General features: G+C 44.4%; 1 protein-coding gene across 6 annotated transcripts in view; it reads right to left on the minus strand.

The window, feature by feature from the left end:
* The window catches only part of LOC137383211 (E3 ubiquitin-protein ligase MGRN1-like), a 257,889-nt gene that overhangs the window by 51,686 nt on the left and 179,572 nt on the right, over nt 1-26,631 (minus strand). For all 6 annotated transcript variants that reach the window (XM_068055703.1, XM_068055699.1, XM_068055698.1 and 3 more), the window contains exons 8-11: nt 18,219-18,266; nt 5,937-6,005; nt 5,251-5,410; nt 2,381-2,490 (exon numbers count right to left, since the gene is read on the minus strand). In XM_068055703.1, coding sequence (XP_067911804.1) covers nt 2,381-2,490; nt 5,251-5,410; nt 5,937-6,005; nt 18,219-18,266 — 387 coding nt within the window. The remainder of the gene's footprint in view (nt 1-2,380; nt 2,491-5,250; nt 5,411-5,936; nt 6,006-18,218; nt 18,267-26,631) is intronic.

A 26,631-nucleotide genomic window follows, 5' to 3' on the forward strand; every position in this document is an offset into this window, starting at 1 on the left:
TAATCTAACTTTCCAAGTAAGTACTTGCCAAGTAACTGATCCAAAAGTTTTACGTTTGCAAGCTGAGAAAGAATTGGCCTAAAATATATGTTAAGCTTATTCCAACTATTTGTTTTCAACCTTTTTCCTTCACCCTCAAGGAAAAACATAACTATCTAAAGCAAGTAAATTTACAGATGATGATGCAGCAAAGCTCATCAATTAAACCAGTAGCAGATTCACTGAAATAAAAACAAGAAATGCTGGAAATACTCAGCAGGTCAGGCAGCATCTGTGGAGAGAGAAGCAGAGTTAACATTTCAAGTCAGTGACCCTTTATCAGAACTGGCAAATAATAGAAATGTAATAGGTTTTAAGCTAGTAAAGCAGAGGTGGGGCAACAGATAACCAAAGAGGTGGTGTTGATAGGACAAGGTCACACAGAATAACTAACCAGAAGGTCAAGGATCAAACAGTACGTTAATAGAGTGGTGAAAGACAAAGCGTTAGTGCAGAGGGGGTGTTAATTGACAGTGTGCCTAATTAGCGTGCTTAATCAGTAAATGAGGTGCTGTTGCTCGAGCTTGCATTGATGTTCACTGGAACACTGCAGCAATCCTCTGCAGCAGAGTCACTGAAGTGCTTTATTTGATTTTATGACTCACAAGGTGATTCAGATTACATCAAGGCCTCTCAGCATGTGAGAACTAACTTTGCTAAAGGAGGAAAAGCCATAACTTTTGAAAGATGGATGTGAAGTAGATTTTTTAAAGGTGACAGAGAAGAGGTGGAGGGGTTCAGGGAGGGAGTTCCAGAGAGCTTGGATGGCTATAGGCTCTTTTACCAGTGGTGAAGGTAGAGCAGATGCACAAAGTGGAGATATTATAGGTCAAAAGCACACAGGGATTTGAAACTCAGGAATTAATTTTGAAATGGCAACATTATTAACTATAGGAGCAAGCAATTTTTTTTCTTAGAAAAAACAGAAAGAATGATTAACTGAATTTGTGGAGGCAATTAAGTCTATCAGCCCTCAGACTAACCAAAGTTCTGAGGAAATTTCTGTCTCCCTGCATGGACGGATCTTGTTTGGTTTCAGTTTGCATACAACAGCACTAAAATAAGCACTCATGTTACAATCACAATGTTACTCCAAAATCACACGTTGGGCTGAAATTTATGGTGCCGGGACATAAACAATGGCGGTCAGCCTATGCGGACCGCACGTCGCATTTAAATGGCAGGGGTGGACCACTCACCCAGCCCGATGACATGGAGGGGGTGGGTTGTCTGTCCCCGGCAATGGCATCAACAGCCTTTGCGTAGGCGCTGACACCATTTTTAAAGGGCTTTGAGCCCTTCCAGTTAATTTAAATGTATAAAGAGATTACAAATTTTTTTTTTTAAACATTTAATTTTCCCCTCTCCCACTCTCCCCAATAACCATGCAATGCATTACTTGCCCTCTCCCCCCCACAAAACACTTCCCCTGCCCACCTGACCTTCCCCCCCCCCCGACAAAGTTCATAAACTGCACTGTAACACCAACCCCTACACCAATCAGAAGAGTTTGACCCTGCTGCCCTTCACTGCCCCCCCCACACCCCACACTGGAAAATTTAACCTGCTCCCCCCTTCCCACCAGTGTTCCGCCTCAGATCCCCGGATCGGGAGTGCCTACCGGCACACCAATATCGTTTCGGGACGGATGACGAGAGCGCGACGTTCATTAATTTAGGTATTTACATCTTGAAATTGGGCTCCGGTCACTGAGTGGCGGGGGCACCGCTGACAATATAGGGGCGGGCCTTCCCAGCGTCGAGGTCCATGGCGGGCCTCTCCCATAGGCACTTTCTGTTCCCCCGCCACTCCCCGCCAGGACCCCTGTGCTGAGAATCTGTAAAATTCAGCCCATTTTGTGGGATCTGAGCATGTTGATTTGATCAGGAATTTAATTCGCTGCACTCAATCATCAGGATAATTAAAATTTCTGGATATATTTTGAATGAAAGATAGTAAAAAGGACTTTTTAATTGATCACTAACATTTAACTTTGCCTATATTTTGTTACTGCCTGTTAAATAGTAGACAGTATAAGCAAACACTTTCCTGAGATTGAATGCAAGCAAACTAATAGTTGAGTTCATCCAATTATTTTTTCTTACCTGATTGCATAACTCAGGAGTATACCAAGACAGTGGTACTTTGATAAGGGATCAACAGTGTAACGAACATAATATATTCACGTATCTAGCTTTTATAATACTAATAGACTGTCAGGCAAAACATTATAACTACCAAATGGTTATCAATCATAGACAGGCACCAGTTTTTATTTAACTTTTTAATCTTATTGTAAAAATAACAATGAATAAACAAGCAAAAAACCTGACGGACTTACTGAATGATCATCATGGTCCATAGTCTGTGCTAAAACTGGACTAAATGAAACCGGTGACAAAGCCCCAGGCTTTTTCCTCACAGCTCTGATTTGTAACAATGCTCGAAATGCTAGGAAGAGAAAAGTTTTTCATGAATATTGTATTTCCAAGCAAAGAAACCCATCTGACAACAAAATTCACAGGTATATAAAGATTTAGTGTCAAACCACCTTTTTTTTTCCAGTTATTCTGTTAGATATACTCAATGTACAGGTTACCTGATGCTTCTGTACATGTAAAGCAGATAAATATTTTCAATGGGAAACAGCTATGACTTTAGTTTTGAAGGCTATAAAAGCAAAAGATAGAAAATGGCTGTGCTAAATGTACTGCACAGCAAGGTGCTAAGCAACACTCAACGAGGTTGCAGGTTCAATGTCTGTTCTTTACAATGTTAGCCAACGTGTGCCATGACAGCAGTAAAGGTATGGTATTTGGCTTCAGTGCCCAATAAAGTAGAGAAGGTAAAAAAGGGTTGAGATTTCTATACCTGTTCAAAATTTCAGAAATTCTGCTGGCAAACATGAGTGTGTGGATGGCAGATACAGACAAGGCATTGTACTTGACTATGATATCACCCCCAATCCCCATCAAGTCAAATAACTGATAAATGCTCACTGCCTTGGCTCATACATGACAAATGGCCACTACGGCTATTTAGTAGTTGCTTTTTATTTAATCAAGTACTGGCTAATAATGACAGGGCTAACTAAACATCTGCTCCAGACAGTGGAACGCCGATCATAAACAAACATTCAACAACATATATTTATATAGCACCTTTAACATAACAAAATGCCCCAAAGCACTTCAAAAGAGCATTAAAGCAAAACTTTACACTGAGCCACATAAGGTGATATTAGGGCAGATGACAAAAACATTGATCAGAGGTAGGTTTAAGGAGCATCTTAAAGGAGGAAAGCGAGGTAAAGAGGCCGAGAGGTTAGGGAGGGTATTCCAGAGCTTAGGGCCTTGGCAACTGAAAGCACAGCCGCCAATGGAGGAGCAGTTAAATTGGGGAGCTCAAGCAGCTGGAATTAGAGGAACGCAGATATCTCAGAGGGCTGTGGGGCCAGAGGTGATTACAGAGATAAGGAGGGGCAAGACCACAGGAGGACTTGAAAACAAGGATACAAACTTCAAAAATCAACCGTTTGACTAGGAATCAATGTAGTTCCGCAAATATCGGGGGTATTGGTGAATGGCACTTGGAACAAGTTAGGACACAGACAGCAGAATTTTGGATGACCTCAGGGTACAATGTGGGAGGCCAGGAGTGCATTGGAATAGTCAAATCTAGAGGTAACAGAGACATGGAAGAGGGTTTCAGCAGCAGACAAGCTGAGGCAGGGGCGGAGTCGGGTGATGTTACAGTGGTGGAAATAGGTGGTCTTAGTCATAAAGTAGGTATGTAGTCAAAAATTCAGCTCAGGGTCAAATATGACACCGAGGTTGCAAACAGTCTGGTTCAGCCTCAGTCTGTTTCCAGGGAGGGGGATGAAGTCAGCAGCTAGGGAATGGAGTTTGTCGCGAGGATTGAAGACAATGGCTTCGGTCTTCCCAATGCTTAATTGGAGGAAATTTCTTCTCATTCCGTACCAGATGTCGGATAGGCAGTCTGATAATCTCCAAAAGTTGAGGAGTCAAAAGAGGTGTTGGTGAGGTAGAGTGGTTGTATCATTAGCGTACATGTGAAAATTAACTCTGGCCGGGATTTTACCGGGCCCCCGACATCGGGCTCTGTGGTGGGGGGGGGGGAAAAGACAGAAGATGGTTCTGGCAGAGGCCCGCCTCGGAGCCCGATGCCAGGAGGGCCCTCGGCCTGATCCTCCCGGTGGCAGCAATAATCCGTGGCGGCCCCCTCGTCGCTGGGCAACAAGTCCTGAATTTCAATATTTAAATCAATAAAATGAATACATTTAAATAAACTTACCTGCCATCTTCTGGCCCACTGTAATCTTCAGTGCAGTGGCTGGCACTCCCACACCTTCACTTCCCTACCTGGGGAAAGCAGGCGTGACACTGGTTGGGGGTGTGTGGGGGGGGGGGGCAGTTAAAATTTTTAGTGCGGGGTGGGGGAAGCGGTCAAATAATCATCAGTGTAGGGGATGGTGGGAAAGGTTGAACTTTAAACATTGTACAGTCTAGTTGGGGGGGGGGGTGGAGATGGAGGAGGGTGGTGACGGGCTGATACTTAAAGTTAATTGTTATTGGGGGTGGGAAAGGGGCGTTAGAATTTTATTCTGTACATTTTGGAAGGGGTGTCTCTGTAAAAATATAAATTTGCAGGCAGGGCTGGCTGCCCTTTAAAAAGGGCGCCAGTGACTTCGCACAGGCAGCTGATGCCATTGCCGGCATTGGACAGCCCGCCCCCTCTACGTAATTGTGGTGGGTGGGTGGGGGGGGGGGTGGGGGGGGGGGGCTGCCCAGCTGTTTAATTGAGCCACAGTGCGGGAGATCGCAGTGGCTCTGCGGTGTGTAGCCCACACCATTTTTTTCACCCGCCACTGGGCATGGCGACGGGCTCTTAAAATGCAGCCCTCTATGTTTTCAGATGATGGCGCCAAGGGACAGCATGCAGATGAGAAACACAAGGGGCCAAGGATAGATCCTTGGGGGACACCAGAGGTAACGGTGTGGGAGTGGGAAGAGAAGCCATTATTTAGTACACTAATTGGTACAAAAATCTTTTAAATTCTAGTTTTAGAAATATTAATTTTTAAAATATACAAGTAAGCATACTAAATTTTTCTTGTATTTTGACTTCTAACAATCCTCATGTTTGCTTTTGAAACCCGTTTTGAGATTGTTAGAATGTTGCAATACTTACGCAATCTGCAGATAGGACAGTTATTAGCCTGGTATCGTAGAGTATCTGCACAGGTACTGCACAAGCACAGATGTCTACAGGGAAGGATTAAAGTATCCCGTAGATCAGACAAGCACACAACGCACTCATTGCTGTTGTCACTGTTCTCATCATCAGAAGGCTGTAAAGAAAGGTATTTTACAAATAAAAAAGCAAATCATTACTTTCACAGTGCTTCACAGCTAGATATTTTTTCACGTATCAATCATTTTCTGGTCCGAAAGGTCATTCCCTGAAAATTCCCGATTACATACTGTCAGTAGAAACGACATTTTTGTTTTACAATTAGTGTAGGTGCTCTGCCAGAACACAAAAAACAAATCAATATTTAACAAGTCAATATTTAACAATCAGTTAATTTGTTCTTAGATCTTACTTAATAATCAACACTAATACGCTTTAAGCTTTTTTAGCAATCACTTTACTGCCCTTACCATGAAGAATGTAAGTTAAGTAGTTGCTAACTGCATTTGATTTTTGTACATACTAGTTAAGGGAGGTTTTAATAAAAATATCACTGGAACTAGAAGATAACAACTTACAGATTTAATATTAAACAAACAAAAACTGGAATGCATCCACAATACAGGTTGCAAAACAGTAACGGAATTCATCGTCATTAACTGAGGACATCGGGAAATGGGTACCTTTGTTTCTTGGTTATTCTTATTTTCTATGCCGTATATTTCTTGGAGTAAATAGCTGACGCGGTCAACCTACAGGAGAGACAAACAGAAAGGCAATTGATGGGATGAAATCAGAGACATTACTTGATTTGTTTCCTGAAGTAAAATATCCTGTGACTCTAATAGAATTCTAGCAGAGTCACCAAAGTTATGCAAAACACAAAATGTTATCTTATAAAATTTCACTCCTACAAATTAATATACCATTTGGCTATGATTGGTTACCATCAATAATTAAGAGTTATGGCAGAAATCTCATCCAAAGTAAATTCAGCATTAAAAGTTTTAAACTTTATAAACAAAGCCAGTGGAAAATTATTACTTTTCATCTGTGTTCACTATGGAGAAGGACGATGTAGGGTTAGAAATCAGAGAGGGAGATTGTGATATACTTGAACAAGGGAGGAAGTTTTATGCGGTTTTAGCGGGCTTAAAAGTGGATAAATCTTCATGCCCAGATGAGATGTATCCCAGGCTGCTATATGAGGCAAGTGAGGAGATTGCAGGGGCTCTGACACAAATTTTCAAATCCTCTCTGGCCACAGGACAGGTACCAGAGGACTGGAGGACAGCGAATGTGGTACCATTATTCAAGAAGGATAGTAGGGATAAACCAGGTAATTACAGGCCAATGAGCCTAACATCAGTGATATGGAAACTATTGGAAAAAATTCTGAGGGACAGGATTAATCTCCACTTGGAGAGGCAGGGATTAATCAGGGATAGTCAGCATGGCTTTGTCTGGGGGAGATTGTATCTAACGAAATTGATTGAATTTTTCGAGGTGACTAGATGAGGGTAAAGCAGATGATGTAGTCAACATGGACTTCAGTAAGGCTTCTGATAAGGTCCCGCATGGGAGATCGGTAAAGAAGGGAAGAGCCCATGGCATCCAGGACAATTTGGCAAATTGGATCTAAAATTGGCTTAGTGGCAGGAGGCAGAGGGTGATGGTCGAGGGTTGTTTTTGCGAGTGGAAGCCTGTGACCAGTGGTGTACCAGAGGAATCGGTGTTGGGACCCTTGCTGTTTGTAGTGTACATTAATAATTTAGACGAGAATATAGGAGGTACGATCAATAAGTTCGCAGATGACATGAAAATTGGTGTCGTAAATAGGAGGAAAGCCATAGATTACAGCACAAAATAGATGGGCTGGTAAGATGGGCAGAGCAGTCGCATATGGAATTTAATTCTGAGAAGTGTGAGGTGATGCATTTTAGGAGGACTAACAAGGCAAGGGAATATACAATGGATTTACAATTACAACATTTTTTACAATCTTTTTTTGCATTTATTTCATTTCATCTTAGTTTGTTCAGTTTGCTTACCCACTGTTTTTTTCAGGTTGTTTTTCTTCAGGTTTGCACTTGCTGATGTTCAATATTCAGTATATTCACACCTAATCTGTACTAATGCTTTGTCTTTCAACACACCATTAACATATTGTTTGCCTTTGCTCCGTGACCTTTTGGTCAGCTATGTGGCCTGGTCCAATCTGCACCTTCTCCTTTGTTATCTCTTGCCCAACCCCCACCTCACTTGTTTATAATCTGTGACTTTTCTAATATTTGTCAGTTCCGAAGAAGGGTCACTGACCCGAAACGTTAACTCTGCTTCTCTTTCCACAGATGCTGCCAGACCTGCTGAGTGAATCCAGCATTTCTTGTTTTTGTTTCAGATTTCCAGCATCCGCAGTATTTTGCTTTTATTTTAATATACAATGGATGGTAGGACCCTAGGAGGTACAGAAGGTCAGAGGGACCTTGGTGTACTTGTCCATAGATCACTGAAGGCAGCAGCACAGGTAGATAAGGTGGTTAGGAAGGCATATGGGATACTTGCCTTTATTGGCCGAGGCATAGAATATAAGAGCAGAGAGGTTATGATGGAGCTGTATAAAATGCTAGTTAGGCCACAGCTGGCGTACTGTGTAAAGTTCTGGTCACCACACTATAGGAAGGATATGATTGCACTGGAGAAGGTACAGAGGAGATTCACCAGGATGTTGCCTGAGCTGGAGCATTTCAGCTATGAAGAGAGACTGGACAGGCTAGGGTTGTTTTCCTTAGAGCAGAGAAGGCTGAAGGGGGACCAGACTGAGGTATACAAAATGAGGGGCATAGATAGGGTAGATAGGAAGAAACTTTTTCCCTTAGCGGAGCTGTCAATACCCAGGGGGCACAGATTTAAGGCAAGGGGGAGGAGGTTCAGAGGGGATTTGAGGAAAAATGTTTTCACCCAGAGGGTGGTTGGAATCTGGAACACACTGCCTGAAGGGGTGGTAGAGGCAGGAACCCTCACAACATTTACGAAGTATTTAGATGAGCACTTGAAACACCATAGCATACAAGGCTATGGGCCAGGTGCTGGAAAATGGGATTAGAATAGATGATGGCCGGCACGGACACCATGGGCCAAAGGGCCTGTTTCTGTACTGTATAACTCTATGACTCTATCTATTAGAAGATCACTGATTACCCTCAACTACCCGGATTACACTGCTCTGCTATCCATCCCACTTCCTGTAAGGAGTCAATTCCTTTCTTCCAGTTTCACCATCTGATTATGTCACTTTCTGGATCAGAGCTTCTGAAATGCCAACTTTTATCCTTCACGAAAGATTTCTCATGACTGTGGTAGACATTTCCCAGGCCTCTGCTCTTAATTTTTCACACCCCCCTGTTACAGCTGAGGCGGAAGTAATGCACTGTCAATTCAGTCCCAATACTCCACAGGTCGCAGCATATTATTTGAAGTTTTCCTACCTACCGGAAATTAGCCAAATTAAACACTATAGTAACCCCAGAATAAAACAGACCAAACCAGATATCGTTAGACAACAAATTAACTATTAATAAACTGAATCTTAACACTATTAAGATAAACCTACGTCTAAAGATCTGCAACTTCTTATTTAACCGAAGCCTCCCTTTGCATACGTTCAAAACTAACAATGGTTAACTGGTTTTTAAAAACAGTATTTCTTAAGAATAAAATAAGTAGCTGGGTTTTAAGTTCTGGTGAGTTATGTTCCTGGTTGGTGAAGTGTTTCAGACTAGAATAATCAGATGCCACTCAAAGTCTCCAGATGAATTCGAGGGAACAGTCTTTTAATAGATAGGCATTCAAAGCACTTTTATTCTGTTTCTTTGCAAATGCAGTTTATCTGTAATTATTACTAACTCTGATGAATGGTTAAACCTGAAACTTAACACAGATGTTACCTGGCCTGCTGAATGTTACCTACATTTTGAGTTGTTTTTGTAGATAATTTCTACAGAAAAGAACAAAATTCACCTCCACTACTCAAAGTGGGTTTTTTCCCAGGAGGCAGAAGTTTGGATTTTGTGGTTGGGCATCAATGGTAAGCAATTAAAGCATGTTGATATAGTTTGAAGGGGGTATCATTACATATGGCAGACATGCTTAGTAATGGCACAAGCAGCATTTGCTTTTTAGGAATTATCATGAGCATTTACAGGTTTTGACAGCAGATGGCAGAATCACACCATGCTTCAGATATTGCAGAACAAAACCATGGGTACTTAATATACACAAAGTTCTCTGCTGAGAGTTTTACTAGAATTCACATTTACTATTACTAAGCACTATTTAGTTTAGTGATACAGCACTGAAGCAGGCCCTTCGGCCCACCGAGTCTGTGCCAACCATCAACCACCCATTTATACTAATCCTACACTAATTCCATATTCCTACCACATCCCCACCTGTCCCTATATTTCCCTACCACCTACCTATACTAGGGGCAATTTATAATGGCCAATTTACCTTATCAACCTGCAAGTCTTTGGCATGTGGGAGGAAACCAGAGCACCCGGAGGAAACCCACACAGACACAGGGAGAACTTGCAAACTCCACACAGGCAGTACCCAGAATTGAACCCGGGTCGCTGGAGCTGTGAGGCTGCGGTGCTAACCACTGCGCCACTTCTAAACTGCATATTTTTTCTATGTAGCTTTGTGTCATATGATAAGAGGGAGTATTTTACAACATGAAACTTTAGTTCACCTAGGACTAGTTTCTGAATTTTATCTTCGTTAGAAATACTCACATTTGCTTGCAAGTGACATGTTTCCTAAAACCATGGCAGAATGTCACCATACTTTACAACGGTATTGGCAACTTTTTGCCAAGGACAAAGTATGATACAATAAAGAACCAAATACAGAACAGCAATGAATAAAGTGTTTACCCTTTTTCAGTGTGGAAAAAACAGAGGAGCCAACAATTTAGGTCTTCAACTTACATGTAACAGCTCTTTTGATCCATTTAGAAAGCTCACACTCAAAATAAGCTTTTAAAATATATCATAGAATAGTGCAGTCAAGAAGGTGACCGTTTGGTCTGTCGGGTCTACACCAGCTCTTCTGAACAGCAGTCCAATTAGTCCCACTCTCTGCTTTCTCCCCATATCCTTGCAATTTTAAGGTTAACCTTAAAATTAGAGCTAAGACATTTGAGTGAAATCAGGAGGCACTTTTTCCACATAAAGGGTGGTGGAAATATGGGCCTCATCTGGGGACTCTGACAATTGAAATTTTCAAGACCGAGATGGATAGATGGAGCACTATTTAGTTTAGAGATACAGCACTGAAACAGGCCCTTCAGCCCACCGAGTCTGTGCCGACCATCAACCACCCATTTATACTAATCCTACACTAATCCCATATTCCTACCACATCCCCATCTCTCCCTATATTTCCCTACCACCTACCTATACTAGAGGCAATTTATAATGGCCAATTTACCTACCAACCTGCAAGTCTTTTGGCTTGTGGGAAGAAACTGGAGCACCCGGAGAAAACCCACGCAGACAGAGGAAGAACCTGCAAACTCTACACAGGCAGTACCCAGAATTGAACCCGGGTCGCTGGAGCTGTGAGACTGCGGTGCTAACCACTGTGCTCTCTGACAGAAAGTCAGTTGGTGTTTGGAAGCAGCATGAACCAGACGGAGAGGGAATCTGCCAGAAGCTGGAGAGGAATAGAAAGGCCATCAGGAACCAGGGGTGTTTCTGATTTGAGTGAGGCCCATGATCAGGCAGGAGAAATCCAGATTCATGAGGTGTTGAAGGAGATCTAGAGGGTTTGCCAAGCTAATTATCCTACTAGACTGGAATAGTAATTGTGTAAAAGGCAGAGAGAGAAGAGTTTATGAAGTATGTTAGGGAGAATTTTCTTGATCATTATGTTTCTGGACCAACAGGGAAGGAGGTATTGCTGAACCTGGTTATGGGGAATGAGGTGAGTCAAGTGGATCAAGTATCAGTAGGGGATCACATAGAGAACAGTGATCATAGCGTCATAAGGCCTAGGCTAGCTATGGAAAAGGACAAGGAGCACCCGAAAGTAAAAATACTTAAATGGAGGAAGATTAATTTCAGTGAGGTGAGTACAGATCTATGCAAGGCAAATGCAGTCAAAGACTGACAGGCAAAACTACAACTGAACAATGGGCTGCCTTTCAAGAGGATGTGGTTCTGGTGCAGTCGAGGTACATTCCCACAAGGGAAAAAGGTATGGCAGCCAAAGCCAGAACTCCTTTAATGATGAAAAAGATAGAAAGATGAAGCAGAAAAAGGGTGAAAATGACAAATGCCAGATTGATAACACAAATGAGAATGAGGCTGAATATTGAAGATTCAGGGGCGAAGTGGAAATAAAATGCAATGAGAGGCAAAAAGAAAGTATGAGAAGAGGCTGCTAATATAAAAAGGAATGCAAAAATCTACCAGAGGCATATAAATTGTAAAAAAGCATTAAGAGGAGTGGGGCCAAAAAGGGGATTGACGCATGGAGGCAGAAGGCATGGTTGAGTATTATGCATCTGTTTTTACATAGGGAGAAGATGAAAGTGAAAGCGGAGGTAGTTGAGTTACTTGATGGGCTAAGAATTGGTAAAGAGGAGTTAGTGGAAAGGCCAGCTGTACTTGAGGTTGGTAAGTCACCAGGACCAGATGGGATGCACCCAAGGATACTGAGGGAAGAGTTACGACCAGGTGAGAGAGGAGTCTAGGGGTTCCCTCTCAGCCTTTTCCTGATTTAATCGTAACAGGGTTTAATTTTTTTAAACCCTGTGTTTTAGCTCCCCCTCAGTGAATCCTTGTTCACCGCTTTCCAATAGGAAGGCAAAGAAGTCAATTCAGACAGATTTTCTTAGATTTAAACAAGACGAAAGTTTATTAATCTTAAACTCTAATTCGGGTAACGGCTACGGACACGCAACGCGACCATGCTAGCATGCATATACGATAAACACACATGCAGATAGAGACAGAAAAAAGTAGGAGGAATGAAGGGGAAAAGTTTGAGGCAATATCTGGTAGTTACAGTCCTTTGAATTTGATGTTGAGTCTTGGGTTGCCAGTAAGTTCATTAGGGCCCAGTGCTCGCTTCAACTTTTTTCGATGTAGGAGTCTTTTCTCTCAAGGTTTACGTGTCTTCAGTGGGTCCGGAGGCTTGTGAGAAAGCGAGAGCGCGCCAGCCAGGAAAGAGGCTGTCGTGTTCCAGGTTCAGTTACACTCTGCAGTCCGTCTTCAAACTGTCCTGCGTCTAATTCAAAAAGCCTGGACCAGCCGGTTAATCATGTGACCAGCTGGTTTAACTACTTCTGCATTTGTGGATTCTATCTTCTCAGCAGACCCTGGGATGCGCTTCCTTACACCTTCAATGTCTGATCAAAATCCATTTGGGTTAATTGGACCAGGGAACAGTTATTTGTCCCTCCAAGCACTGTCTCTTAGTATGCAAATGTCCTTCCAGTCAAGTGTCTGGTGCTCTGTTGTTAAACAAGTCATCTCTTCACTCCAGCAACAGTTTAAAATTAATGTTCATATGACAAAAGTAATATGCCTCATTCTTGGCAGGTGGGGGCTTTCATGACACCTCCACACCCAGCAGAATGAAATGCGATTTTTTTTTTAAGAAGAAAATTAAAAGGGACCAGCGAGAAGATAAGTACAGGAAAGCATACATGCATCTCTCTCATTCATTCAGAAATCCTAACAGTTGTAGCAGTGTGGCTTTAAACTGCACTTTTTGGCATCCAAATAAACATGTGGTTTTTGGGAAATTTTTCAGTTTGCACATTTCCATGACTGCCTGGGGTGTCTTTGTTCATGTTGAGGTCTACAGCGGGAGGATTAGATTTAATTAGCCCTAGGTTGGAGTTCTACTCAGGAGTGGCGGCAGTGGGCGGTTCCACTCTGAACTCTCTTTCAGTGCTTTGATGAGCCATGCAAGGGCTTTTCACCATAGGGGATGACTGGTTCCATTCTCTCCTGACCGTGGGGGCAGATTCTTTGCTAATCTTCCCTTTGTCCTCTGGGACACACCTGCTTGCAGGTATTTATCCAGATTCTGCTGCACTCCCCTGCTGTACTTTGACTAGATGAGGCATCATCCCCATGGTTTATCTGCCCTCTTGAGGACTTCCTTTGTCTCTGCAGGTTCCTGTAAATGCTGTCAGCAACTCTGGTGGGGTGTTTCTAGTTTTTGCATTTACATAGGAGGATGTGGGGTTTACTTTTTCCAAATATTTTGAGGTTGGCTGGCCAGACAGAAAGGGTTTTCATCCAGGATTGCTCCCGGACTTCCTTTATCTGCCCTCTTGGTCCCTTTTTACCCTTTTCCTAACCTTTTGCCAGCCTGTCCCCTTTTGTTCTTGGCAGGGGTCCCTTACAGTTCACCAGCCCTCTGCTGGAGGGTCCTCCAAATGCCGATATAGGACTAAGGGGTGCAGATTTCACTGTATGTAGGGGTTTCCCCTCAACCTGGCACATGTGGCAACTCCTGCAGTACTGCACTACATCTTTGTGCAGTTTTGACCAGTCAAACTACTGCCTTATGCGGGCTTTGGTTTTTCTTATACCGACATATGGTGGCCATTCTTATTATTTCTTTCTGATACCTCTGCGGCTCCGCTAACTGGTGAACCACTGTCCACTCTTTGCTCTCAGGTCTGTGAGGAGAACGCCACTTCCTCATCAGCACCTCATTCTTTAAAAAGTAGCAGTCAGGGACTCCCTCTGCTTCAATTTCAAACTGGGCAGCCCGTGCTAACTCTCTCAGTACTAGGTCAGCTTGCTAAGCCTCAGCTAGGGAAAATCCATTGAACTCATTCTCTCGGTGTCCTAAAATTTCCAAAGAAAGTCTCAGACAGAGAGACCTCATGGTCATCTGTCTGCAGTGCCAATTCAGTCTCCTTTGGGAGAGCTGGTTTGATTATGGCTGATTCACTACACAGTCAGGGAAACTGCAGGGGACCATCTCCTGCCATTGCCCTGTTTCTCCGACCTCCTGCGGTCTCTCTTTCGCTACTTGGGAAGCTACCACCTTCGGCCCCGCCAAATCATTACCTAGAAGCAGGTCAACCCCGTCCATAGGCAAACTAGGGACAATCCCTATGGTCACCAGTCCCGAAACTAGGTCCCACTCCGGTATAAAGGTACAGGCCTACACTGCCCTCCAATACCATTCACCACCATTCTGGTGTTCACTGCACTCTCTGGGGTAAACATCAGGCCTTTTCCCAAGTAAAAGGAATCTAGTGGCCCCTGTGCCCTTGAGAATTACTATGGGCTTGCTTCCCCCACTCAAGGGGTATGGGGTTACTCTCACTTCAGACACAAAACCCTGATAACCTTCAGGAATCCAATTAACTTTTCCTGCAGCCGTAAGCTTCCTGGGTCTCATTCTTACTGCAGTTGAAGCCACAGCTTGTTCTGCTGTGCTTTCCATCAGGGTCCCTTCTCCATCATTGAGCGGGTGTGCCCAGATTAACCCTACAGGTTTTTCCTTTAGCTTCCAGCAGTCAGTTCTTAAATGCCCTGCTTTATTCCAATGAAAGTACACAGGACTCCGGGTCTCACTCCTACTTACAGCACCTTCCTTTTTGGCGAGAGGTCGGCCCCCCCGTGTCTCCTGCTTTTCTTTCCCTCCCAGGACTGCTTGGGCTTCTATCACCTTCCCAGTCTTTGTTGTTTTTGGATTTGTGGGCGTGATTAGGAAAGGTTTTCCCCTGGGAAACCGACTTATAAATGAGAGCAAACTCATCAGCCAGCACTGCGGCTTACCGGGCTCCATGAAACTTCTGTTCCTCTACATGTGTCTTTATGGAGAGTGGGAGAGTGTTTTTAAATCCCCGAGCAAAATTAACTCAGATTTTCATAGCTGAGCTGCACTTTACAAGCCCTCAGCCACTGGTCAAAAGCCAGCTGCTTATTTCTCTCAAACTCCAGGTAAGTTTGATCAGCCTGCTTCTTGAGGATTATAAACTTTTGGCAATAGGCTTCCAGTACTAACTCACGCGCCCCGAGGAGAGCATTTTTTGTCAGTTCATAATTTGATGAACTCTCATCTGGCAACATGGAATAAACCTCGTGGGCTTTTCCGGTTAGCTTACTTTGTAGCAGGAGAGTCCAAGCCTCAGCTGGATACTTTAACTGCCTTGCCAGTTTTTCAAAAGACACAAAAAATGCTTCCACGTCTCCCTCGTTGAATTTTGGGATCAATTTGAACAATTCTCTACCCTGCCCTGAATTACGCTCCTCCATATTGGCGATGCTTTTACTGGGGTTACTCAGTCACCCCCTAGTTAACTCAAGTTGCCTCAGCTCTCTTTCTTCCCATTCTTTCTAGAAAGCTCTTTCTTTCTCCCTCTCCTCTCTTGCTTTCTCTCTCCTCTCTCTCTTTTTCTTCACATTCCTTCTGGAAGGCTCTTTCTTTCTCTCCCTCCTTCTCTTTCCTCAAATTCAAGCTTCCTCTGTTCCAATTGTATCTTTGCTCCTGTCGGAGTCTACTTCTAACCCTGTTTCTGCTTCTTCAGAGTCAAGGGAAAAATTGTTTGCCATTAGTTTTAGGAGTTCAGACTTCCTAGCCTTGCCACGTACAGTGATTCCACACCGCTCAGCCATTTTACTCAACTCCTCCATAGACAGTGCTTTTAACTTAGCCCAAGTTACTTCACCCTGGCTTGGGGAGCTACTGGTTTCAATCGCACACGTTAGTATTCTAGCACACACAAGAAAACCTGTATTGAAATCTTTTCTCTTTTTTGATTGGGATCAATTTGGCTTCCCACTTTCAATTTCCCTCTTTCGTCTGTGGGTCAAATGCCGGACAAGCCCCCAAATTTCTGTTACGACCAGGTGAGAGAGGGGTCTAGGGGTTCCCTCTCAGCCTTTGCCTGGTTTAACCGTAACAGGGTTTAGTTTTTTAAAACACCGTGTTTTAGCTCCCCCTCAGTATGCAAATATCCTTCCAGTCAAGTGTCTGGTGCTCTGTTGTAAAACAAGTCATCTCTTCACTCCAGCAACAGTTTAAAATTAATGTTCATATGATGAAATTAATATGCCTCATTCTTGGTAGGTGGGGGCCTTCATGACAGAAGGGCGGTAATTGCAGAGGCACTAGCCATAATCTTCCAATTCTCCTTAAATACAAGGGTGAGCCAGAGAATTACAAATGTTACACCCTTGTTCAAAAAAGGGCGCAAGGATAAAACCCTGCAACTACAGGCCTGTCAGATTAACGTCGATGATGTGTAAGTTTTGTCCTGAATCATTGTTTCTAAAAACGAACAGTCATGTGGACAGGTCTGGATTAATTAAGGAAGGCCAGTATGGATTTGTTAAAGGCAGATCATGCTTAACTAACTTGATTGAGTTTTCTGATGAGGTAAGAGAGTCGATAAGGGTAACGCGGTTAATGTGATGGACATGGACTTCCAAAAGGCGTTTGATAAAGTGCTTCATAATAGGCTTGCCAACAAAGTTGATGCCCATGGAATAAAAGGGAATCTGGCAGCATGGATACATAGTTGGTTGAATGACTGAACAGGAAGTAGTGGTGAATGGTTGATTTTTTGAACTGGAGAAAAGCTCCCCAGGGGTCAGTACTAGGATCACTGCTTTTCTTGACACGTCAATGACCTAAACTTGATAATACAGGGCACAATTTCAATATTTGCAGATGACACAAAGTTTGGAAGCATTATGAACTGTAAGAAGGATGGTGATGGACTTCAAGAGGACCTAAAAAGGCTGCTGGAATGGGCAGACACGTGGCAGATGAAATTTAATGTACAGAATTGTGAAGTGATTTATATTTTGGTAGGAAGAACAAGGAGGCAATATAAAACAAAGGATATAATTCTGCAGGGGTCACAGGAACAGAGGGGTACATGCGCACAAATTGTTGAAGGTGGAAGAACAGGCTGAGAAAGTAGTTGAAAAGGCATAGGGGATCCTGGGCTTTATAAATAGAGGCATAGAGTACACGGGCAAAGAAGTTCTGAAGAACCTTTACAAAACACTGGTTTGGCCTCATATGCAGCAGAGTGTCCATTTCTGGGCATCACAATTTAGGAAGGATGTGAATGCTTTAGAAAGGGTGCAGAAAAGATTTATGAGAATGATTCCAGGGATGAGGGACTTCAGTTAGGTGGATAGACAGAAGAAGCTGGGTTCTCCTCAGAGAAGGTTGAAAGGCAATCTGATAGAGGCATTCAAAATCATGAGGGGTCTAGACAGAATTGACAGAGAGGAACTGTTCCCATTGGTGGAAAGGCCAAGCAGAACAGGGCATCGATTTAAGGTGACTGGCAAAAAATCCAATGGTGACATGAGGAAAAACTTTGTTACATAACAAGCGGTTAGGATCTGAAATGCACTGCCTGAGAGTGTGGTGGAAGCAGATTCAATCATGGATTTTAAAAGGTCTTTGGATAAGCACCTGAAGAGAAAAAATCTGCAGGCTACAAGAAAAGGGCTGGGGAGTGGAACTAGCTAAATTGCTCTTGCAGACTGCCAGCACGGATGCAACAGACCAAAATGGCCTCCCTTCCGTGCTCTAACCATTTTACAATTCTGTGAAAATGTCCTCAGTTGAATGAAGAAATGATAGCATGGAAATTCGTTCTGGCCTGTTTACAGGCCCTATATAGGCAGATGCACATGCCTGCCGGAAGGCAAAGGTTCACCTAAAATTAGGTCTAGGGCTTCATCAGCATATTGTCGGAGAGATGGGTATCCAGAGGCAACAAGCTACTTCCATGAGGACAAAGTTGGGCCTGCTGCCTCCTTGGCAAGTAGCCTTCAGGTAAGCCCAGGGAGGGGAAATCAAAAGACAGCTGGGTGGGCAAGCAAGGACCAGTTTTCGAGAATAGTTTAATAACCCTGCTCATTACTATTCTGAGACAATGAAGCTTACAGGTTACTTACAATCTGCTTTTGCTTTAATGGCTTCACAGAGAAACTTCCATCGACATGCTGCAAAATAAATGAATGAATTCATCAGCAAGCTAGGGAAAAAAAACCCTACTGAATACCAGTTAAGAAAATTCTAAATATAAATAGCAATATGGAAGATTTTTTTGAACCACTTTAATACATATGATTATTCATGTAGGATGACTCACAGCATCAACGATGTAAATTATTTTCTTCCCAGACAAGCCGACCGATACACGTACAGACTTGGCAACAGTGATTCCACAGACAGCTGGTGTAATGTTTACTCAGTAGATATCTATTACAGCACTGAATGGATATGTAAAGTTCCTGATGTTGGTACTCATTTAGGTATTGTTTTGTGTAGTATTATTCATACCATGTCCAACTTATTAAAAGCTTTAGTAATACAGTTTCGGTAATAAAAAAAACTACTTCTTAGTTTGCAACAATGTGTCACATGCCCCAACATTGGCTCTGTTTTACCACCAGTGCAAATCATATACAGATTAAATAAAAATCCGCTCAAATTAGTCAAGATGTGGGAGGGAAAAAAGTGACTGCAAAAATCCACTGCTGTTCTGGCAGACTCCAGGTGTAGGTTTGGCGTGAGTGCACCAAAAATAGGAGGTCACATTCCGGGATGCTCGGTGACGAGAAAGATAGAAAAAAAGATCAGTAGCAGAGGTGCAAAGTGGGCTCGTCTCAATGTTTATGATGAGATGTACTACCCCACAGATTAACAAGGCCAGTAAGCTATTATGGCAGCAAGTCCCATTAGAGAATCTCAATACCTGAAATCACCAAGATCGACTCGATCATAGGAACATAGGAAATAAGAGTGGTAGGCCATTCGGCCCCTAGAGCCTGCTTTGCCAGTCAACTAGATCATGGTTGATCTTCTACCTCAACGCCACTTTGCCGCACTATCACTATATCCCTTGATATCTTTAATATCTAGAAATATATCAATCTCTGTCTTGAACATACTCAATGACTGAACCTCCACAACCCTCTTGAGTAGAGGATTCCACAGATTCACCACCCTCAAAGTGAAGAAATTCCTCCTCATCTCAGTCCTAAATGGCCTACCTCTTATTCTGAGACTGTGTCCCCTGGTTCTGGACCTCCCCCCCCACCCCCCGCCGCTAGTCAGGGCAAACATCCTTCCTGCATTTACCCAGTCAAGTCCTGTAAGAATTTTGTTTGTTTCAATGATATCACCTCTCATTCTTCGAAACTCTAGTGAATATAGGCCCAGTCTCCTCAAAGGACAATCCCACTATCCCAGGAATCAATCTGGTGAACCTTCGTTGCACTCCCTCTATGGCAAGTATATCCTTTCTTAGGTAAGGAGACCAAAATGGTACACAATACTCCAGGTGAGGTATCACCAAGGCTCTGTACAATTGCAGCAAGACTTCTTGCAACAAAGGCCAATATACCATTTACCTTCCTAATTGCTTGCTGCACCTGCAGGTTAGCTTTTAGTGACTTATGAACAAGGACACCCATATCCCTTTGGACATCAACATTTCCCAATCTCTCACCATTTAAGAAATACCCTCGTCATGCAGGCCCCCACCTGCCAAGAATGAGGCATATTAATGTTGTCATATAAACATTGAATTTAAATTGTTCTTGGATTGAAGAAAGGATTTGTTAAAAAAAAAATCACCAGGCACTTGGCTGTAAGGACATTTGCTAGTGGAGACAAAGGTCTATTCCCTGGTCAACTTACCCACAATGGATTTTGATCACTAGCCATTGAAGGTGTAAGGAAGAGCATTCCAGAGACTGCTAAGATGATCTTCTTCTTCTTCTTTGGCCTCCTTTATCGAGAGACAATGGATAAGCGCCTGGAGGTGGTCAGTGGTTTGTGGAGCAGCGCCTGGAGTGGCTATAAAGGCCAATTCTAGAGTGACAGACTCTTCCACAGGTGCTGCAGATAGCGTTGGTTGGCGGGGCTGTTACACAGTTGGCGCTCCCCTTGAGTTTCTGTCTTTTTTCCTGCCAACTGCTAAGTCTCTTCGACTCACCTGCATTTATGGTTGCCCGCCAGCTCTGGCAATCACTGGCAACTGACTCCCACGACTTGCGATCAATGTCACAGGACTTCATGTCGCGTTTGCAGACGTCTTTAAAGCAGAGACATGGACGGCCGGTGGGTCTGATACCAGTGGCGAGCTCGCTGTACAATGCGTCCTTGGGAATCCTGCCATCTTCCATGCGGCTCACATGGCCAAGCCATCTCAAGTGCCGCTGGCTCAGTAGGGTGCATATGCTGGGGATGTTGGCCGCCTCGAGAACTTCTGTGTTGGAGATACGGTCCTGCCACCTCATGCCAAGGAGTCTCCGGAGGCAGCGAAGATGGAATAAATTGAGACTTCGCTCTTGGCTGACGTACGTTGTCCAGGCCTCGCTGCCGTAGAGCAAGGTACTGAGGACACAGGCTTGATACACTCGGACTTTTGTGTTCAGTGTCAGTGCGTCATTTTCCCACACTCTCTTGGCCAGTCTGGACATAGCAGTGGAAGCCTTTCCCATGTGCTTGTTGATTTCTGCATCGAGAGACAGGTTACTGGTGATAGTTGAGCCTAGGTAGGTGAACCCTTGAACCACTTCCAGAGCGTGGTCGCCGATATTGATGGATGGAGCATTTCTGACATCCTGTCCCATGATGTTAGTTTTCTTGAGGCTGATGGTTAGGCCAAATTCGTTGCAGGCAGCCGCAATCCTGTCGATGAGTCTCTGCAGACACTCTACAGAAGTATGAGATGTTAATGCAGCATCGTCAGCTAACAGGAGTTCCCTGATTAGGACTTTCCGTACTTTGGTCTTCGCTCTTAGACGGGCAAGGTTGAACAACCTGCCACCTGATCTTGTGTGGAGGAAAATTCCTTCTTCTGAAGACTTGAACGCATGTGAGAGCAGCAGGGAGATGAAGATCCCAAACAGCGTGGGTGTGAGAACACAGCCCTGTTTCACGCCACTCAGGATAGGAAAGGGGTCCGATGAGGCGCCGCTATGCTGAATTGTGCCTTTCATATTGTCATGGAATGAGGTAATGATACTTAGTAGCTTTGGTGGACATCCAATCTTTGCTAGTAGTCTGAAGAGACCACATCTGCTGACGAGGTCAAAGGCTTTGGTGAGATCGATGAAAGCAACCTAGAGGGGCATCTGTTGTTTGCAGCATTTCTCCTGCAGCTGACGGAGAACAGCATGTCAATGGCCGATCTCTCTGAACGAAAGCCACACTGTGCCTCAGGGTAGACAGGCTCAGCCAGCTTCTGGAGCCTGTTTAAAGCGACTCAAGTGAAGACTTTCCCCACTATGCTGAGCAGGGAGATTCCACGGTAGTTGTTGCAGTCACCGTGGTCACCCTTGTCCTTATAGAGGGTGATGATATTGGCATCGCGCATGTCCTGTGGTACTGCTCCCTCGTCCCAGCACAGGCAAAGCAGTTCCTACAGTGCTGAAAGTATAACAGGCTTGGCACTCTTGATTATTTCAGGGGTAATGCCATCCTTCCCAGGGGCTTTTCCCCTGGCTAGAGAATCAATGGCATCACTGTTCCGATTTTGATGGCTGTACATCCAGCTCATCCACAACTGGCAGAGACTGGGCTGCATTGAGGGCGATCTCAGTGACAACATTTTCCTTGGAGTACAGTTCTAGGTAGTGCTCCACCCAGCGGTCCATTTGCTTGCGTTGGTCAGTGATTGTGTCCCCTGACTTAGATTTGAGGGGGTGGGGGGGTGGTGATCTTCTTGATGGTTGGCCCAAAAGCTCTCTTCATGCCATCATACATTCCTCTGATGCTTCTGGTGTCGGAGGCCAGCTGAATATGACTGCATAGGTGTTGCCAGTAGTCATTTGTGCAGCGCCTGGCTGTTCTTTGTGCAGCGCTTCTGGCTGCTTTAAGTGCTACAGATGTCAACTCGCTGGGGGCTTTCTTGTAGTTCAACAGTGCAACGCGCTTAGCGGCTATGACAGATTCCAGCACTTCAAATTAAGATTGAAACCAGTCTGCATCCTGCTTCACACGTTTGCCAAAGGTGGTCATAGCTGAGTCATAGATGGCGTCTCTGATGTGGGCCCACTTGGTCTGTGCATCCCCTGTAGGAGTGTTTTGAAGGACTTTCTCAAGTGAATTTAGAAACTTATGTAACAGCTGTGGATAAGAAATTCTGCTCGTGTTGATGCGCGGGCAGCCCTGCTGCTTGGAGTGATGCAGTTTCTTTGGTTTGAGTCTACCCTTGCTGCACACCAGGGAGTGGTTGGTGTCGCAGTCCGCACTGTGGAAGCTGTGTGTGATTTGAACGCTGTTTAAGGAGGCTCGCCTTGTGACGATGAGGTCCAGCTGGTGCCAGCGACGTGATCTTGGGTGCCTCCAAGAAACCAGGTGACAGGGTTTAGTATGAAAGAACAAGTTGGTGATGTAGAAGTTATGATAGGTACACAACTGAAGCAGTTCATTCTCATTCATCCTTCCAATGCCATAGTGCCCAAGGCAGGAGGGCCATGAGTCATGGTCGGCCCCAACCCTGGCATTAAAGTCCCCCAGCAGGAACAGATGTTCGGTATTGGGGATTGTATTAATGATATTATGGAGTTCCTCGTAGAACTGATCTTTAGCTTCAGGTGGGGTGCAGAGTATTGGAGCAAAGATGCTGAGTGGGTGTATTGGACCAGAGGAGGTGAGCAGTCGGATGGACAGTACGCGTTCCGAGCCATTTGAAGGTGGCTCTATCATGCTGAGCAAAGAGTTTCTGATGGCGAAGCCCACTCCATGCTGTCTTGGTTCTTCGGAATCCTTACCCTGCCAGAGGAAGGTGTAGTCTTGCTCTCTCAGAGATCCGCTCACAGGGAGGCATGTCTCCTGAAGTGTTGCAATGTCCACGTTGAGTCTACTGAGCTCATTGTTAATGATGGCGGTCTTCTGAGAATCGTTGATTTGTGGAAGGTCTTCCAACAGGCTAAGATGATACAAACCACAAAAGCCAGGACTGGTTGGACCAGCTGGTCACATGACTAACTGGCTGGTGTAGGGTTTTTTTCAACTTGCCACAGAGAGTTTGAACTCAGAAAGACTGTTTGCTCCTGGACTGAGAAGACCTCTCCTGTCTGCTCCCATCTCTTTCTCAGAAATCTCTGGACCCACTGAAGAAACATGAACCTCAAAGAGAGAAAAGTCTCCTACAATGAACAAAGTTTAAGAATAATACTGGGCCCCAAAGAAAAGCAAGACCTACATACAATCAAGGATTCTACAGCGAGCTTGAAAAGTAACCAAAACCATCTTGAGATATTGCGTCAAACTTTTCCACTGCTCTTCTTCTTCTGCTCTTTTCTGTCTCTTATCAGCATGTGTGTATTACGTATGCATGCTAGCGTGGGCGCATCGCATATCCGTAGGCGTTAACCTAATGAAGTTCAACCTTTCTTCTTTGAAGCTAAGAAAACCTGTTTGGCTGGTTTCTTTGCCCTACAGTTGGAAAACAGTGAACAAGGATTCACTGAGGGGGAGCTAAAAACAGTGTTTTAAAATTAAACTCTGTTACACTAAGACAAGGTGAAGGCTGAGAGGAAACCCTGGAGCCCTTTCCCACGGTCATAACACTCTTCATTTCTGTTTCTCCTACCAAAGTGGATAACTTCACATTTTTCCACATTATATTCCATCTACAATATTTTGCCCACTCACTTAGCCTATCTCAATCCCCCTGAAGCCTCTTTGCATCCTCCTCACAACTCACCTCCCCACCAGGTCATTATTCTGAGGAAGACTTTTGAATATAGCTCCAGGATCTGGCGAGTAGGTATTAACTATTAGATGAAAGCTGCAGATGTTCTGAGGTAAAGATGGCAAATCAAGGGTATTTTCAAATCAAATGGCGTAGTGGTAACGTTACTGGACTAGTAATCCAGAGGCCTGGCCTAATGCTCCAGAGACAGGAGTTTAAATCATCCCAGCTGCCATAGTGGGATATAATTACAATTAATAAATCTGAAATATATTGCTGGTCTCATCAATCACCTTCCTAGGCACTCCCTCAGGATTGAGGATGACTTGCTTCCACTCCATTTTGTTGGGTTCTGAGATGGCTGAAAAGTCCAATGCTGATCCACAGACTCTGCCACATGAGGGGCAGGTGCTGCTCGAAGGATCAGGTAGATGACTAGTTTGGAGGTTTGTGCACTCCTTTTGATGCCACGACTTCACCTCCAAATATTCCCGACGAATTCCCTGAAAGTGTACGATGCCATCCATAATGAGCTCTCTCCATCTAGGACAGTCATGAGCCAGGGACTCAGAGTCGGCAGAGATGTTTAATCTCTTCAGGGATTTTTGAGGACATCTCTAAAGCATTTTCACTGTCCTCATGAGAGTCTCCTGCCGCGACCAAGCTCTGAGTAGCACAGCTGCTTCGAGAGTCTGGTGTCAGGTATGCGAATGACATATCCCACCCAGTGGAGCAGTTTTTGGGTGATTAGTGCCCTGATGCTGGGCAGTTTGGCTTGGGAGAGGATGCTACTGTTGGACCACCTTTCTTGCCATCGGATTTGGAGAATCCTATGCAGGCATCTGTGATGGTCCTTTTCCAGTGCTTTGAGGTGCATGCTGTAGGTTGTCCATGTCTCCAAAACATACAGGAGCTCGGGGATCACTGCTGCCTGGTAAACCATGATCTTAGCCTCGGGTTTAAGACCCTGATCCTCAAATACACGCTTCCTCAGTCGGCCAAAGGCTGAGCTGACACACTGGAGGTGACTAAACCTCACTGTCCACAACTGTCTTTGCCGAGAGGAGGCTCCCAAGATATGGAAAATGGTCCATATTTTCCAAGATGTCGCCACAGATCTTGAGTGACATGAGGGGGAGGGAAGGGGGAGAGGTGTGGTCCCCTGGGAGCTGGTTGGAAGAGGACCTTCGTTTTCTGAGTGTTTAATGAAAGACCCATTTTAATAATAATTAATAATGATCATGAAACTACCGGATTGTTGTTAAAAACCCATGTGATTCACTAACGTCCTTTGGGGAGGAAATCTGCCATCCTTAACCTTTCCAGTCTACATGCGACTCCAGACCCACAGTATTGTAGTTGACTCTTAACTGCCCTCTGAAATGGCCCAGCAAGCCACTCAGTTGTATCAAACGGCTACGGAAAAGTCAAAGAAGAAAAAATCTGAACAGATCACCTGGCATCGACTGAGGTAGTGGAAACAACAAAAGCACACCCTGCCCAGTCGACCCTGCAAAGTCCTTCTCACTAACATCTGGGGTCTTGTGCCAAAATTCGGAGAGCTGTCCCACAGACTAGACAAGCAAAAGCACCAAATCATATCTTACTGCCAATGTCCGAGACTCCTCCATCACCATTCCTGGCTTTGTCCTGTCTCACAGGTGGGAAAAACACAGCAGAAGTGGCGGCACAGTGGTATACAGTCGTGAGGGAGTTGTCCAGAGAGTCCTCAACATTGACTCTGGACCCCCAGAAGTCACACGTCATCAGGTAAAACACTGGCAAAGAAACCTCATGCGGATTACCACCTACCACCCTCCCTCAGTTGATGAATCAGTGCTCTGGTCTTCACACTGAGGATCCTCCATCGTGTTGTGGGACATGATCACCATGTTAAACGTGACAGACTCAGAACAGATCTAGCAGCTCAAAACTGGGTGCCCATGAGCTGCTATGGGCCATCAGCAGTAGCAGAATTGTATTCAACCACAATCTGTAACTTCATGGCTGGCATATCCCTCACTCTACCATTACCATTATTCCAGCAGACCAACCCTGGTTCAATGAGGAGTTTAGGAGAGCATGCCAGGAGCAGCACCAGCCATAGCTAAAAGCAAGGTGCCAACCTGGTGAATCTACAACACAGAACTAAGCAATCCAGCAGCCAATGGATCAGATCAAAGCTCTGCAGACCTGCCACATCCAGACATGAATGTTGGTGGACAATTAAACACTAACTGCAGGAGAAGGCTCCGAAAGCACCCCCATCCTCACTGATGGGAGAGCCCAGAACGTCAGTGCAAAAGTCAAGGCTGAAGCATTTGCAACCATCTTCAGTTGGAAGTGGCGAGTGGATGAGCGATTTCGGATTCCTCATGAGGTGCCCAAGGTCCGAGATACCAGTGTTCAGACTATTTGATTCACTCCACGTGCTATCAAGAAATGGCTGAAGGCACTGGATACAGCAAACGCTATAGAATCTGACGACATCCCAGCTGTAGTACTGAAAACTTGTGTTCCGCAACTAGCCATGCCCTTAGCCAAGCTGTTCCAGTACAGCTACAACACAGGCATCTACCGGACCATGTGAAAAACTGCCCTGATATGTCCTGTCCACAGACAGCAGGACAAATCTAATATGGCCAATTACCACC

Source organism: Heterodontus francisci, chromosome 24, assembly GCF_036365525.1.
Source record: "Heterodontus francisci isolate sHetFra1 chromosome 24, sHetFra1.hap1, whole genome shotgun sequence".
NCBI lineage: Eukaryota > Metazoa > Chordata > Chondrichthyes > Heterodontiformes > Heterodontidae > Heterodontus > Heterodontus francisci.